The 15,304-nt window shown below is 40.8% G+C and overlaps 1 protein-coding gene across 1 annotated transcript in view; it reads left to right on the top strand.

The window, feature by feature from the left end:
- astn2 (astrotactin 2) overlaps positions 1-15,304 on the top strand; it is a 259,439-nt gene that overhangs the window by 116,917 nt on the left and 127,218 nt on the right. The window contains exons 5-7 of the mRNA XM_076757943.1: positions 2,404-2,511; positions 5,054-5,200; positions 11,249-11,416. Of these exons, the coding sequence (XP_076614058.1) occupies positions 2,404-2,511; positions 5,054-5,200; positions 11,249-11,416 (423 nt within the window). The remainder of the gene's footprint in view (positions 1-2,403; positions 2,512-5,053; positions 5,201-11,248; positions 11,417-15,304) is intronic.

The following is a 15,304-nucleotide window of genomic DNA, read 5'->3' as shown; positions in this document are numbered from 1 at the left end:
CTCTCACAGCCTCGCTCTTGCCATCAGCCTGACTTAAACACAGAGATGCACACACAGGAACATGTGCTCACACTTTGGGGATCTGACCCAATTTGATCGGAAGAAAGCTCCCGAGACTAGGTAACAGTGGACAAATAGCCAGCAGATCAGGCAAGGAGGGAGATGAAAGAGTGGAGTGGAGTGGAAAACTCATCAGTAGGAGTTAAATATAACCACACTGTGGTTTTTTTTTTTGGTTTTTTTTTATTGTTTCAGGACTACATATGGACATTACGAATAAGTTGGTGAAGTAGAGTCACTGCTGTCAGGGGGAGTTTTAGAATGAGATCCAAGCACAGAATACAGATGAGGGGGCAGATGAAAGTTAACAGGCTTATTGAAATGTTACAGCTGGTGGAGATGGGGGGAGGAGATGGGATGACTGGTAGTGGCAGAGGGAAGAGAGGGAAGGGAGAATGGCTAGTAGGTGTGGAGGTAGCAGGACGAATGGGTTAGCAGGCAAATCGGACTACCCTGCACATTGTGCTGAAGGAGCACCCGCTGCCTTAAAAAGTGACGCCAAGGGGTCCTGACCAAGCGTCATATGTGATGAGTAGGGAGTGACAACGGGTTGCTCCATCACGCCAGACAGGGGGCAGGTGTGACGGAGCATTGATTCTGCTCAGCACTTCTGATCCACTTCCATCACTCTTGGACGTCATCGTTGTTTGAGGGGCCACATCTGTACATACGCATCTGTATAAATTCAAGGGGAATCACATTTCAAACCACCTCCAAATGTGGCTTCGATTCGATTTGGAAATAATACAGTTCATGTGCTTTCTTGCAGTTCCGACATTCTAAAATCAATCTGGATACAATATGGATGTGCCAAAAAAACATAGCTGGGCTGGCAGCCTGAACAAAGCTGCAGATACAAGAAAGTACAAGTAGGAGCCTGAGCGCAGTTACAAAGGTGGTGGAAACAGCAATCTGTCCATGAGTGGGAGGACAGCTGGGGTTAATAAGATGTGAGTTGCTGAGCTGATTTTGTGCGGGTAGGCATGATCCAGGTCAGGCAGGGACACACACACACACACACACACACACACACACACTCTCACACAGACAAACACGAATGTACACAGAGGGACATGCAAGACACAGTATGATAGGTGAACACAGGAAACCATAAGGGACAGATGAAGGCACGACTGTGGCTATGACAATTCCCCTTCGTCCCCCCTCCCCTAACTTTGTCAGAATTTTAAGTTTACAGTCAAAGTTTGATAGAAGAACCAGAGTTTTCACTAAATGTCCAATACACAGGCTAAAATAACAGGCCAGCTTCTATTATTAATGTATGGTGCTGATCATGTGTTTATCTATAATATACCACACAGGAACATGTACTGTCAGGGACCTACAGTTGACCCCTACAGAACACCGTAGAAAACTTCGGAAAGATAAGAATAGTTGCAGTCAGAGACCATAATGACAACCCAAGAAATGGTCGATGGATTAAAATCCCTGCAATCAACCATTTCGCTTTGGTTTGATTCGATTTAGTAAATGACTGTAAACATCTATAATATAGAGATAAGATAGAAACTTTATTGATCCCACGCCACGGAAAATTAGGGTGTTTCAGACATCAAGCAATAATAGCAGGAATAAAAAAGAGACGTAGAAAAGAACAAATAGACTCAACAAGGGATACAAAATAAAGGAAATCATTGTACAGAAGTGTACATTATATACAAAGGGAGTGTAAAAATAATATTGCCAGTGGAAAATCTGGTATATGTATATATATATAGGCCCCGTGTGAAGATATTGCAAACAGTAGGTACATAAACGCACTGTTACATTAAACAGTGCTAGAGTTGAACAGTCTGACAGCAGTTGGCATGAAGTGCGTGTGGCAGCGTTTCTTCTGGTCCATATCTATATCAAAATAATGATACCTAAATATATCAGTTTGTCATTGTCAGTGTCATCTGAAATAGATACTGCATTTCCCTAAAACTTAAAGGCATCAGCAAAATTGAAAAAAGCAAACTAATGACAATGTTCTGCACGTTGGTGAAACAAAAACACAGCAACTATTTTTATTTTTATGCAACTGAGCAGACTTTGACTTTGACTTTGAACAGAATTTGAAGTCAACTTTTGTAGTACCATATAGCAATGACTAACCTAAGTCACTGTCATGCAGACTTGTTCATACAGATCTCACACGTTTCTCTGCTGTGTGTTCCGTCTAATTGAGTTTCTAAGTATTGATTACCTGAGAAACCTACTGGTTAACGGTTGCCATCTGTTTTTTCAGTATAATTGTATCCTCAAGTACTATAACTATTGATTGATTGATTCTTCTTGGATTTCTTTCCACTTTTTTTCCTCTTATCTTCTCACTGCCAGCAACTGGAGGTGTGTTTGGTCCTCAAGGGGAATCAGGGTCAGAGCCTGAAGATGACAGCCAGATGAAGTTTTACACAGAGCAGCACAGAGGACGAAGGCGCAGCAAGGGTGAGAGGGAATGCAGGTGTATTTCTGTGTATATTGTTATAGATGTGTTACAGTTTAAACACATTAACTTGCACAGGCGGGAACCCTCTTATCTATGGTATACTGCTGAGAAGACAATAAAGTAAAAAAAAAAAAAGGAATAAAATACAATAAAACATTTTCAAAACAAATGAATTCCAACCTTACACTGGTTGAATATGAGGCGTAATAATGGAAGGGCGACCTCAAGCTGGGCGAAATGAGGCTGGACATTTCTGGAATTTTCAGCATAGCTGGAAGTAGGAAGGAGTCGTGCACATTCCCGGTGGGTTTTTAAGTGCGGTTCCAGGGCACAGCTCAATGACACACCGAGCAGATACAGTATATGAGCTGATGTAAATGGAGGCTCCGTGATGAGCGAGGCTGAGTCAAATTACTTTGATGGGAAGCATGATTTTAACCTCCCTTACCACTCAGTGATATGCGATAGTGAAGGCTGTGTGTGGATTTGGCATTGGTGTTTGTGAGCGAGTGACCAAATGAACAAAATGAGATGCACAGAATTAGTCCGTGTGTGTCTCCTTTGGTGTCCACTAATGATAGAGTGAATAGCAATCCTATTATTTCCCATGCCTGCAGTTCATTATGACAGCGAGAGGGAGGAAAAGTAATAATAATAATAATAATTAGCAATATTATTTTTTTATTATTATAACAAAAATAATAGAGGCCGCAAATTATTTGTTACCCAGAAATACGTAGGCAGCATTTTTTCCCAGGTGTAGTTCAACAATGTTAACAGTACAGATGAATGTTGGGTTGAATAACTGGGATGTTGTGAAGGAGATGTGCAGAGGTAGACATCAAGCAATGAAGGCAAAACACTAGTAATAATAGCTGTTGTAATAGTGCAGTTTTTACTCTGGGAAATATTTTTAGAAATGGATGGATGGATCCCTTTTTGGGCATTGATACTGAGCCCCTCTACAAGGTCTTGTTGATATTGCAAAAATAGTAGTTACTCAAGTTCATGGCACAGTTTAAATGCAACCTTTTATGGAATGGAGGTAAAGATTTGAAGCCCAGTTTTGTGAACACAGTCAGGACTCTTAAATTGCCTTCATGGGATTAATTTAGTTGTGAACTGCATTCATACAAATGGAAGCGTGTGTATTGTTGAGAAATTTCACCCACAGAACACTGTCCTTGTCCAAACTGTCAGCTCTCACTTAGATTTTATTAGAGAAGCACATTGGCTTACAGCTGGGTAAGACATAAAACGCATGGCCATGATCTGTGTTAAAGTTACAGCCCGTGTAAAAAGGTTGTGTGTCTGGCCAGAGGGAAATATATATATATAAAAAAAGGGAAAATTTAAGTTAACAAGTTTGCCTGTCGCTTTACATTCACTTACATATTTGTCTACATGTCTGTGGTTAGTGTTTCTGTGCGTGTATGAGCGGATGGACAAGGTGTTTGGTTTGTGGCCATAAAGTAAGTGTTTGTCACCGTGAGCGTGCATGCTTTTGTCTACTCAGTAGGCTTTTATAGTAATTGAGGGACCCTTCCACAAGCCCGCTGACACCACCCACACCCCGAAGGGATTAGCTGCTGCGCCACTGTTGCTGCAGACAGCTGTTGTTCCTGTCCCTTCGTCGCGACATGTGATTCAGTGCGGGCGGATATCTAAACTTTGTGTCCCTGATTTTGACCTTGAGCAGTGACTCACTTCTCCCTTGTTCAATGCGCATCGCTTCACAAGCACAAAATTTGCTGCTGCCACCAGAGTGCCTGTGCTTACAGTGGGAAACACGAACAGGCCTACTGTTGTTATTGACTTTTGCAACAAACCTGCATAGTGCATGATGCACACTGGGCAGCTCTCTTCCCAGAAACCATTCACACATTTTCTAGCACCCAGAGTACATTTTCAAGAGATTCAACGGGACCCATACAGTTAAAATCTAGCTTGAACAGTGTCGTCATACCAGTGCTATTTCTGCCTTATCTCTATCACATCCCAGTAAGTCTCCTTTTAATGTGCTGAATTCTCTCCCATGATAAATATCCGTAGGCAGAGGTTAAGCGGCTAATTTCGTTCCTTATATCCTGGCTTGGAAATGGGAGCCCTGACAGAGCCAAAGGGCAACCAAAACAACCAATCTATAACCCTGTCAGTGGCAATAAGATCATATATCACCCCTGCAAATGATTCTGGGCTGCTCTGCACAAGCTCGGGTATTCTAAGTCATCTTTTAGTTACTCAGGCCAAATTTGAAACTGGGTTAAATTCGTAAATCAGGAGCACAATTAAATGCATTTTCACGGATTGAGGGAGGCTTAGAGGATGTGCTTTCCACAAGGCATTGTGCTAAAGTGGATGATTTAGTTTTAGGTTTGCCTTATGTGTCTGTGTGGATTATGTTCCAGTGTGCGAAAGAAGGAACTTGTCAGTCCTTCTAAAGGATGTGCAAATGCAGTTATCTGTTTGAGGCCCTGATCGAAACTAAAGGGCTTCTGTCAAATCGTTCACCTTTACCTTTTTCTCTTTCTCTACCTCTAGGCCACCCACACAGTCCTCTGAATAAGGTCACCCTGACGCTGATCACCATCAGCACATGTGTCATTGCCATTGTCTATGCTACGCAGGATTCCTGCCCTCTCACCGTCAAGGTTACCCTCCATGTGCCTGAGCATTTTGTGGCAGATGGTAAGTGCAAGACATTCATTCGAGATTTATTTCTTTATGGTTACTTCTCAGTTATACAAGTGTAAGAGAGCGTGTAAATTTCTTTGGTTTTGGCTCGTTGACACTGCGGCAGTAGTAAAAATAAAACAGTAAGGGCATTAAAGTGGTGCTTAAAAGTACAATAAAATAGAATTATACCAATATGAATAACAATAACAACAATAATGTGCAGAATATTAATTCAATAGAATGTACTATATGAATGGGATGTCTGTCTAATTGAGTCCAAGTGGAACTTGGTGAGGAGGACTGTGAAAGCACGCATCAATTTTGTGATACACCCACAGCATTTGCAGGAGGATATACTGCATCTAGTGTGGATTTCACTCATTTCAACTGATGCACCTCATGTTGCCTAACTGCAGTCACGTAGCAGTGCGTACCTGAGCCTTGGGTGTTAGCTGAAAAAAAGGATATAGATTTGTGGAGCAGGTTATCATAATTGCCACTATCCATAATGGTGCACCTTTTTTCACGTATTTACTTTTTCCTCAGCCATAATTGGATACAGTTTTCCTTCAAGTAGCATTCTGCAGTGATGACTGTCGAGTAGGCGCGCTGTTACTGAGTGGTGGAAAATATTATGTAATTTGTACAGTTTTTTGTCGTCAGGAGGAACACCTAATGAAGCAGGAACAGCTCTGCATGCTTCCTCTGTTTCTGTTTACAAATGGCTTGCAGTAAAATCTCCACCCCCTCAACCGTGATTTGTGGTTTTCAATTTCAGCGCGATGCTTTCAGTGTCAGTGCCCCCTCTCCACGACTGATAAAGTGCAAAAGACGCACATTCATACAACAAAAAGTAAATCATGTGCAGGAACGAAAAGATGAGCAAAAATCAGGACAGTAAAGCCCACATACTGAAAGCTCCCAATGGGAAAAAAATAATGTATTTATTACCACCACAAACAGCTGCATGACACTTTGAGCCATCAGATCGGTGAAAAGCGCTGTGCTCAAAACGTGATTGTTTTTCTTTGCTTTGCACTGGGAGTTTTCAGTGTGCTGACTTTATTACATGTGACTGCATGCAGTACATTGGATGATACTAACCTACTCTATGGTTTGCACTTTCACAGTTGCCATGACACATATGGCCTATTCAACAATGCCTGCAGGGTTGTTTTGTTTGTTTTATTCATATCATATACAGTAGCAGACTGTATATGTATATGTATGGCATTCAAAAAAGCTCTATGCTCCAAAATCAAATTTTTTTTTTTTTTTTGTATTTTTGATGAAATTGAGATTTTGGGTACTCAGGGAGCTGCTTCAAAAGTCATCCCACTGAGTCTGTTTTAAGTTCCTTGTTGGCTACGGGATAGCTGTAAATTGGGTCCGTGTGTTGGCAGCATACCACAGTATCAACCTCACTTTGTGGTAAGAAATGCCAATATGGAAAATGTTGACGAAGTTAGGTGAAGTAAGAGTGAGTGAGGAGCTGAGGCAATTTAACTAATGATTACCATATCTCTGAAAGCTCTGCATTCACATGTCGATCAGGTGCTCTTGCCACCGGGGCCTCATTTCTAGTCCACCCACACACCCGCGGTTTGTGTGCACCTGGACACAAAATAGGAATGAACAGTACACAAAACTGTCTCTACTGTACTACGTGCAAAATATCATGTCAGCCAATACACTGAAAAAGATGTAAGCTTTCAATGAATGGATGCATTATATTGTCCGGTGTTTCATTTTCCTCCAGCCAGTTTAACCAATTAAATTAGATATCACTTTGCAGTATCATTGGATATCACGTGAGGGATTAAAGAGAAGTTGTGGCATTCGCACTTTGAATTTTCTCTTGGGTAAGAAATTCACCAGACCTGTCTTATGATTCATGCACAGGTGCCTTTTTTCCACAGGGCAAAAACCACTAACTTGACTTAAGAATTATAATGCCATAATCTGAATAAATTTGGAGTTTAAATATGATGCATAAAAATTCTCTCGCTCTGCATTCAGCTGCCGTGGGGTCTTAACGCAGGTCTCCGTCCAGGATCATCCCCCGTTAAAACACTTGACAGCTTAACATCACTTACTGTAGGCTACGATATTGTCTATGTAATATCTCCATAACTGTCACGTCGCCTTGTCGCCATTAGTCATGGGCTGCTTTGCTTCTGTAAGGTGTTGTTTAGCGTCTAGCTTCAAACTGTCTCACAGTATGGCACTGCTCTGACAGCACGTTGTTAACAGCTGTACTATTAATATTTTCTAATTGTTTCAGGTGCTCTAATACAACTGCTGACACCGCTAAACGTATTGCCTGCTGATTTTCAACAGCATGGAGTTGAAGCTCTGGAGTGTGAAATTCTTCTTTTTACTCTGTGGTAATGTTTCTGTGAATGTAACTTGCCCACAAATATCCACAAAAAGTAAGAGAGATCTCGGAGAAGAACATGAAATGAGGACATGTTCTTGCATGAGTATCCATTTGTCCTTAAAACACCCATTGCAAGATATCTCTCCAGCTGCTTGCTAAATGAGATTGCTGAATGAGAATGATAACTGATTGATTTTGGTCACCTCCTGACCTTTGCTCTCCTGCTACTAACAAGACACAATTTCCACTTACACACAAGAGTTTTCTTAAAAGTTTGAACGCGCCTTGAGCTGACCTCTGACCCGATGCTCAATTCTCAACTTTTTTTGTAAGATATTAAAAATTAATGGATGGAGTTCGATGGGATTTTCCACTGACATCCAGGATGACCAGAGAATGAGCTACTTAAATTTTGATGACCCCATGGCCTTTCCTTTAGTGATACCCTCAGGGCAAACTTCACTTCGTAGCCCCCCTACAGACACATAAGTGTCTCCTGTAAGAGGAAAACCATCTTTACATTCTGTTTCATACAGCGTGTTTCTGTTTTTTTTTTTTTTATTGCGGGCTGAACATGAACAGCGCACCCTGAAGAAGCTGCAAACAGGGCTTTTGGGTTTCAGTGTTGTTGTTCCTCTGCAAACTTGTGTATACTTGAATTGGCCTAAGAAAAACAGACACCTGAGGCTGAGCAGATGTGATACAAAAGGCGACTTAAGCCATTGGTCTGGCAGGCGTACAGTCAGCAGCAGGCAGTCAGAGCAAACAAGCAAACAAAATCCAACAGATAAACAAACAAAGCAAATCCAAACTGGCAAGCCACTTATAAATGTGAGTTAGGTCGGGACAGAAGCAGGCAGGCAGGGAAAAAGGGCTACAATGCAGCAGTATGGCGACAAGGCAACACATATGATCTGTCACACAGGACATGTCAGCTGCCCTCTAGAAACTTCTCTCTATATACTGGAGAAATAATGAGTGATAGGAGGCAGATGTGCAGGCAAGTGACGTATCAGTGTGAGCAGTAAATTCAGAAGGAGTGACTAGCAGACAGGTGAGACATGACAGGAGAGGCTAAACAACCAGCACAACTCAAAGCTAATGTCGATCGGTAAGCGGCTGGAAGAAGTGGAGACAGAGGGTGCAGACTGTTCAATCAACATCACGCCAAACTCCTTTGAAAGCAAATACAGGTGGAGCTAAAGATGTCTTTTGGAGGTTAATAAGATTAAAACGCATGCCATGAACCTTCTATTTTATTAGTAATTTAGAAGATATTCTCATCTTAGCACTCCAAAGTGTGAAGTGAATCATTGGATATTTTTTTTTATGTCTTTAATATCAAGTCTATGAAGCAGATATGAAGAGACACTGAGAGGGGGGGTTATATATAACTTCATTAACATTACACTCCAAAGGTGGTAATAAAGTTTAGCAAATAGACAAATGCATAATTTATGAAGACAGAATGAGGAAAAGCTGTCATTTGTGTGTCTAAATGTGTATCTCAGCTACTAATCGTACAATGGGAGGTTAAGAGAAAACACAATAATGCACATTTGAGGAGTACAAAAAACAGCAGCAACAGCAAAAGCATTAAAATTTAAAAAATGAAATAAATAAATAGACACATTATAATATGTCAGTCATAAATTGCTTGTTTTGGGGCAACAACAGAAAAACAACTGTTAAGGTTTGCACGGTTTCTTTAATTATCACTGTTGCCATGACTCAGATGTGCGATGCTTTCTATTCCACCTCAGTTCCCTAAACAGTTGAAAGGTGATTCATCGAACAAAATAATTTTCCCCCAGTCTCCTGCACTCAATGCACAACATGCACAACCAAATTGCCAGCAATCAGCCATGTTCCTACTGCTCAGGAGGGGTTTCTTCACAGGTCTCTAAGAAACCAACCCATAATCTAACAATTGCCTCCTCGCTGTTTGAGCTGAAGCCATTAGATTTCTCCACTCTCTCAGCAAATGAGGGCTACTGGCAGTTCTGTTCACTAAATTGCACTGCTGTGCAGGAGGAAATGGCCTTGTTATGGTCACCTTTGGTCAGGCTGACCTAGGCGATGCTTTTAGGGATCCTCTCTGCAGAATTATGTGTAAATTTTCGCCTTTTTGGCATTTTGGTTTGTGCTGGATAATTTCCTTTTCAAGAGCAGCCCCAGCAGTCCTTGTTGCTAAGGGATTGGTCAATATTTCCTCATTTTAATTATAAATAATTGATTCGATTCATGGCTGCGTGTTGTCCTTTCTAGTGCAATATCTTAAACCACTTCAACCAGGAAGTCTTTTTCTAATGTTTTTAATTTCAGGCACAATAAACAAGATTTTTCATTGCTCATATATAAACCTATACAGACCCATTTACACAATACAGACCATTCATATCACTTCATTATGTAAAGTAGATGCAGTTCAGCTTTTCTTAGGTCCATCCTGTAGGTGCAGGAGAATAATGGCTATAAGCAATGCAACATTTACTCCAAAGCGACACAGCAGGCCTATTATTGGTCTTTACACTGGAGATGAGAGGCCCCCACCAAGTTTGCTAGGTAGTCAGAAAATAGAACTTTAACATATGAGTGTATTTTTTAAGGCTTTGAGTGGCTGTCCCGGTGCAACACGCTCCTGTCAAATAAAAAGAAGCAGCTGGTGACTTAATGTGTGTAGGAGGAGGCACATGGTAGTGTATTCTATGAGGAATTTGGAACAGCTAAAATGTTATGGTGGAAAAAAACAAAAAAAAAAAGCATAGATGAGGCTTGGGATATTGTAGCTTTACACAGTGTGTTGGACAGTGTGAGTGCAAAGTGTTCTTTGTTGGGTCTTTCTTCTCTGTGCTGTGGATTTTACTGCAGGGCATTGGCCCTGTAACTTTTCCTGTGACTCAGATTTGATTGCTGGGCTTTGCAAGCTTTTCCATCTGCATTAATCCCATGTTTAGAAAAAAAAACTGCCTGGAGACCACCATCGCAGGGTTTCATATCATAAAACAGAATAAATGTGCCAATCCTTTTTAATCTCACAATTGTTAACTTTATGATCCTGGCCTGCTTTTTGAAATGCATTTTAAATTCACTTTGACACAGAGATGCATATAGGCTGCAGACAAATCTGCAGATTTACCCTCCACAGCGCAGCAGTGTACACACAATATAGCTGTGCAAGAATCTTACTGTTCACCAGAGAGTTGAAGCACAATCTCCTCACAGCTCCCTTTGGAAGTAAAAGTCATTGGCATCAATTAGGGATAATCTTGTTCAGTGATCAGAGTTTAACGATTGGCCTGGGAGCAGTAAGAAAGAAAGGTAAGTCAGCGTCAATGAGCATAGCCTTTACTGATTGACTCGTGGAACTCTTTTAGCCCCTCTACTGCAATTACCAAGGAAATCCCATCAATACACACATTATAGGTCTTAATTTTCTCATTTAAATTCAGCCTGGTCAGGAGGGGAATTAAAATTACAGTGAGAACAAAAGAATTAGCCACTTTCCAGCTGATTTTGCAATAGAGCCAGCAAAGGAGCTTTTAAAGATCCCAAACAATCAACCTTTTTTTTCTGCCTTTATATTGTTTTCTTCTTCTTCTTCTTCTTCTTCTTCTTCTTCTTCTTCTTCTTCTTCGTCGAGCAAAACACTTTTATCTTGTGTTTTCTTTTTTTTTCAGGAAGTAGTTTTGTGGTGAGCATGGGCAGCTTCCTGGATGTTTCTAATTGGCTAAACCCAGCCAAGCTGACCCTCTACTATCAGACCAATTCGTCCACACAGTGGGTCCAGGACTACTGCGGCCAGAGGGCCACCGAGCCCTGCGAGCAGATTTGCGATCAGGATACAGGTTAGTCCACACACACGCATGGACACACTCGGGTCTGTTTGTCTAACAATAAATATCATTACATTTTTACATCTGTTTTGTCCAGTAACAGGTGGCCAAGTCAGCGTTGGAAAGAGGTAAAGGGTAACATAGATGTCTCCCACACTGTTTGACACATCGCTATTATATACTGTAGGTCGCAAAAGCTCCAAATATAATTAAAGGGAAAAAAAAATCCGTCAAATACAGGTAAGAATTATACAGGATCATTTATAGAGAATGGCTTAAAGTAGTTTACAAAGAGCTAAGCTTCATAATTAGCCAATAAAATGTTTGAACAAAAACAGAAGACGTAACTGTGAAATCATGACATTGAGCCAATTTGAAATTCTTTACACTAGTTGGAAATGTCATTTAAAGACGTAGTTCAAGGCATATTTCAAGTCATGTTTTGAAATTAGAAGAAAATACATTTGAAGACATTTGAATCTCTTTTAAGGTGGGATAATTGCAAGGACTGCAATGAGGAGGAAAGAAGGACAGCTCTTTTTTCTTCAGGGTTACCTCCATGAATGTCTTTGAAAGAAGTCATTGGAGGAGCCTGATGGAACTGCTTTATACACATCTAAGACATAAGATCAAGTGAAATGGCACGGATGTAGTCATAAAGTGCCATGGTGTTAAATATTGATGCAGTGTCAAGCAGTACTGAAAACCATTAATGCTTGTGTGGATTCAGGTTTGTTAAGTTATTACCACCAGCCACAAAGCTTAATTCAGTGTAAGCAAATTTAATAAATTATACTTATGTGTTTAATTAGTTTTTACTTTCAGCCTTTTGATATGACTTCAAGTGATGCCATACAGGATGAGATGACTTGCAAAACTGAATCTAGCAAAAGTTAAGATCATATATAGTATATATAAATAGCCCACACATGCAAATCCATCTGTAACTGGTTTAATTAATAAAATGAAATGCAATAAACAGGATGTTTTAAAAACAACAAATCTACTTTGTTTTAAACACTTTGGTCATGATATTCTCCTTTTAATCTTAAAATAGTGGTAAGAATACATATCTTGCCACAACTTTATCAACATAAGCAAAATATTGAGCTTGGTAAGTCATGTGAGTCTCAGTGCAACAAGGGGGCAGCCATCTTGAATTTGCATAATGAGGACCGTCTATTTCCTCCATTACACTAATAATCCAATCAGATTGTATGTAATAGGGTTGTCAGGTAATTATTGAGCTTTTCAATGATGTGGAGTCTCAGAAAGTTGTGGTGTTAATTGTCTCCAATTCAGCACCAGCTTCCTTCTGATCCCACCTCCGTCTAATGCAAGAAAATGGGTGCAAAAAAGGGCTCAGACACGGACTCAAACTCAGTGATTGGCTGAGTTGCCCATCAAGAGCCCACACACGAAGGCTGTCTTGTGTTCCTCACACTATATAGAGACATTTAGCAGCCCTTTCCACTCTTTTAAGAAATAAAGTCTTGAATTAAGTCTAATATCAATCATTGACAATTCCACTGGAGCAGTCAGAGGCAGCAGATTGATCAAAAAGCAGCGATCAGCAGCAAGATGGCATGGAGAGCTAAACTTCTCATGTGCACCATGTGCAACTGCCACAGAAGCAGAAGGCTTTTAATCACATTTTTATTTGTATTAGCTTAGGAAAAAAAAGGAATGAATGTGGCATTAATATTTAATTCAAAACGAAAGTCTGGGGGCTGTTTTGATCTGTGGAGGATCTTTCTGCTTAGTGAGAAAAAATACACTTAGACGAAGTAGCCAAGCTGAGCTTTTAGATGGAGTGTGTATGCTTTTCTTATTCAATTGGTGAGTAAATGTAACGGCCTTCTATAGTTGGAGTCCAAGCTTAATGCGCCGAGCTGGCAAACAACATTGTCAGCGTGTAAGCACAAGCCCTCAGTGCCTGTTGCCTCGTCCAGGTAAATAATCACGTGCCTCTGCAGCAGTATGTACACAATCAGCTCATACAATTTTGCGCCTATTTGTGCTGACATTAAAACTATGCCAACAAAAGCCGAGTGTGCAGCGCGATGATATTTATCTTCCCGTGAGTGACTCTCTGCTGTATTTCGTGCCCAACAAGATAAAGTCTAAGCTCATTAGAATGGATTACATCTGTAATGTATGTGAAATTTATGTCACCCCGGTCAAGGGCATGTTGAGGGCTGATGCATAATGTATTAGAGCTCCAGACACTCAACTCAGTCAGTACACATGAAGATGCCGAACATGGAATGTGTTTGTGGATTCTGAATGTGTGCAGACACGTGCTATGCTTGCATCAGTCACTACACATTTACGCATTGTGAGACCAGTAATGGTTGTAATTCTATGAAGGAGCCATTTAGTCATCCAGACCCCTGTACATTCAGCAGTCTCACTTTGTTAGTGCTTCTGTCTCCTGGTCTCTCTTGAGTTATTTCTCTTTTCACGCGCCCTTTTCAGCAGCAAGATTACTTGATCAGTAATTGCCCTGAAGTATGTTGTATCTTCCCAGGGCAACCACATCCATCCAGCAGGAAAATTAAAGGTGTTCTTCAGAAAGGCTTTCTATTCCCATCACGGTCCTCTTCCATGCATTATAGCACCCAAACAATAGCACTCAAGAGTGATACACACACACAACTGTGCTCTTCCTGAGGACAGCACGCCTGAAACAAACTCTTTCATCCAGGCACATTTATTCTACTTCCATCAACACTGAACCACTGGTTAAAGGGTAAATCACATAGGGAAGAAAAGTCCACCTGCGCTGCTCTATGTGCATTGAGACTTTGAAGCAAGCTGCAATTCTCTGAATAAAGAATGTCAGAGCAGGTATTTTACCTAGTGACAAGTGATGGAAAAACACCTGCTTGGGTAAGTCTTGTTTAACTATGAAAAACACACACACGAAAAAAAAAAAAAGATGTTTGTGTGGCTGGTGGGATATGGGATTGTTTGCTGTTTGACTACTACTACTACTACTTTGTTCTCTCACACACACACACACACCTCTGTGAAATGTCCAGTTCACTCATTGTAAACATGGTCAGTAGGTGCTGCAGTGCTTTCCTGTTTGTCCCAGGTTTGCATCATTCTAACAAAAGCTGGCCTTGGACATGCATGTCAGGAAATACAGACCATCTACTGCTGCTAATTTTTCAGACAACTGAACGAGTTAAATGGCATCTACATGTGTAGATGCAGCAGGCAGTGCTGTGTACCATAGTGTCTTTTTAGATTTTACTACTGGGGCGCAACACAGAGTGGTGTCAGCAAGTTGTTTTTACTGTGAATTGAGTCAATTAAACATGCCCACATTTCAGGGAGAGACAGACTGTTTCAAGTCCACACATTTAGACATGTGGACCATTTGCATCCATCACTTTCTCCCAATCATATACGCATACACCAGCAATCTCGCTGTTTTGTTCTGTTTCTTTGTGCCCTTTGATCGCAAGCAATTCTCACATCATCTCCATCACGCGCCTCCATCCTGCTTCAGTGTCACGCTGGTTGACTGTCGCTGTTAACCACCAGTCATGGTGCTTGGATAATCAATCCTCTCTGCCTTCACCTTCACTCCCCGCTTAACTGCTGCTGTGGAGGTTAGTGGATGAATGGCACAATGCAGCTGTTCCTGTTGCCAGAGAGATGCTCGGGACTTTAATTAGACTTGGGCCATGAGCCTTCTTGCTAACAGCCTGATACTGAGAATTAAATAGGTTGAAAATACAATGCAGCCATAAATGCAATAGATTCTTGTTATATATATAACAGCATGACCATATAAAAGGGGATTATAATTTTAAATATAACCTGATCACTGAAGTTAACAGTTTATGTGTATAACTTGAGTTATTACATTGTTAGTCAACCCATCCT

The sequence above is a fragment of the Chaetodon auriga genome, chromosome 19 (assembly GCF_051107435.1).
Source record: "Chaetodon auriga isolate fChaAug3 chromosome 19, fChaAug3.hap1, whole genome shotgun sequence".
NCBI classification, from domain to species: Eukaryota; Metazoa; Chordata; class Actinopteri; order Chaetodontiformes; family Chaetodontidae; genus Chaetodon; species Chaetodon auriga.
This window is presented reverse-complemented; position numbering and strand designations above follow the sequence as displayed.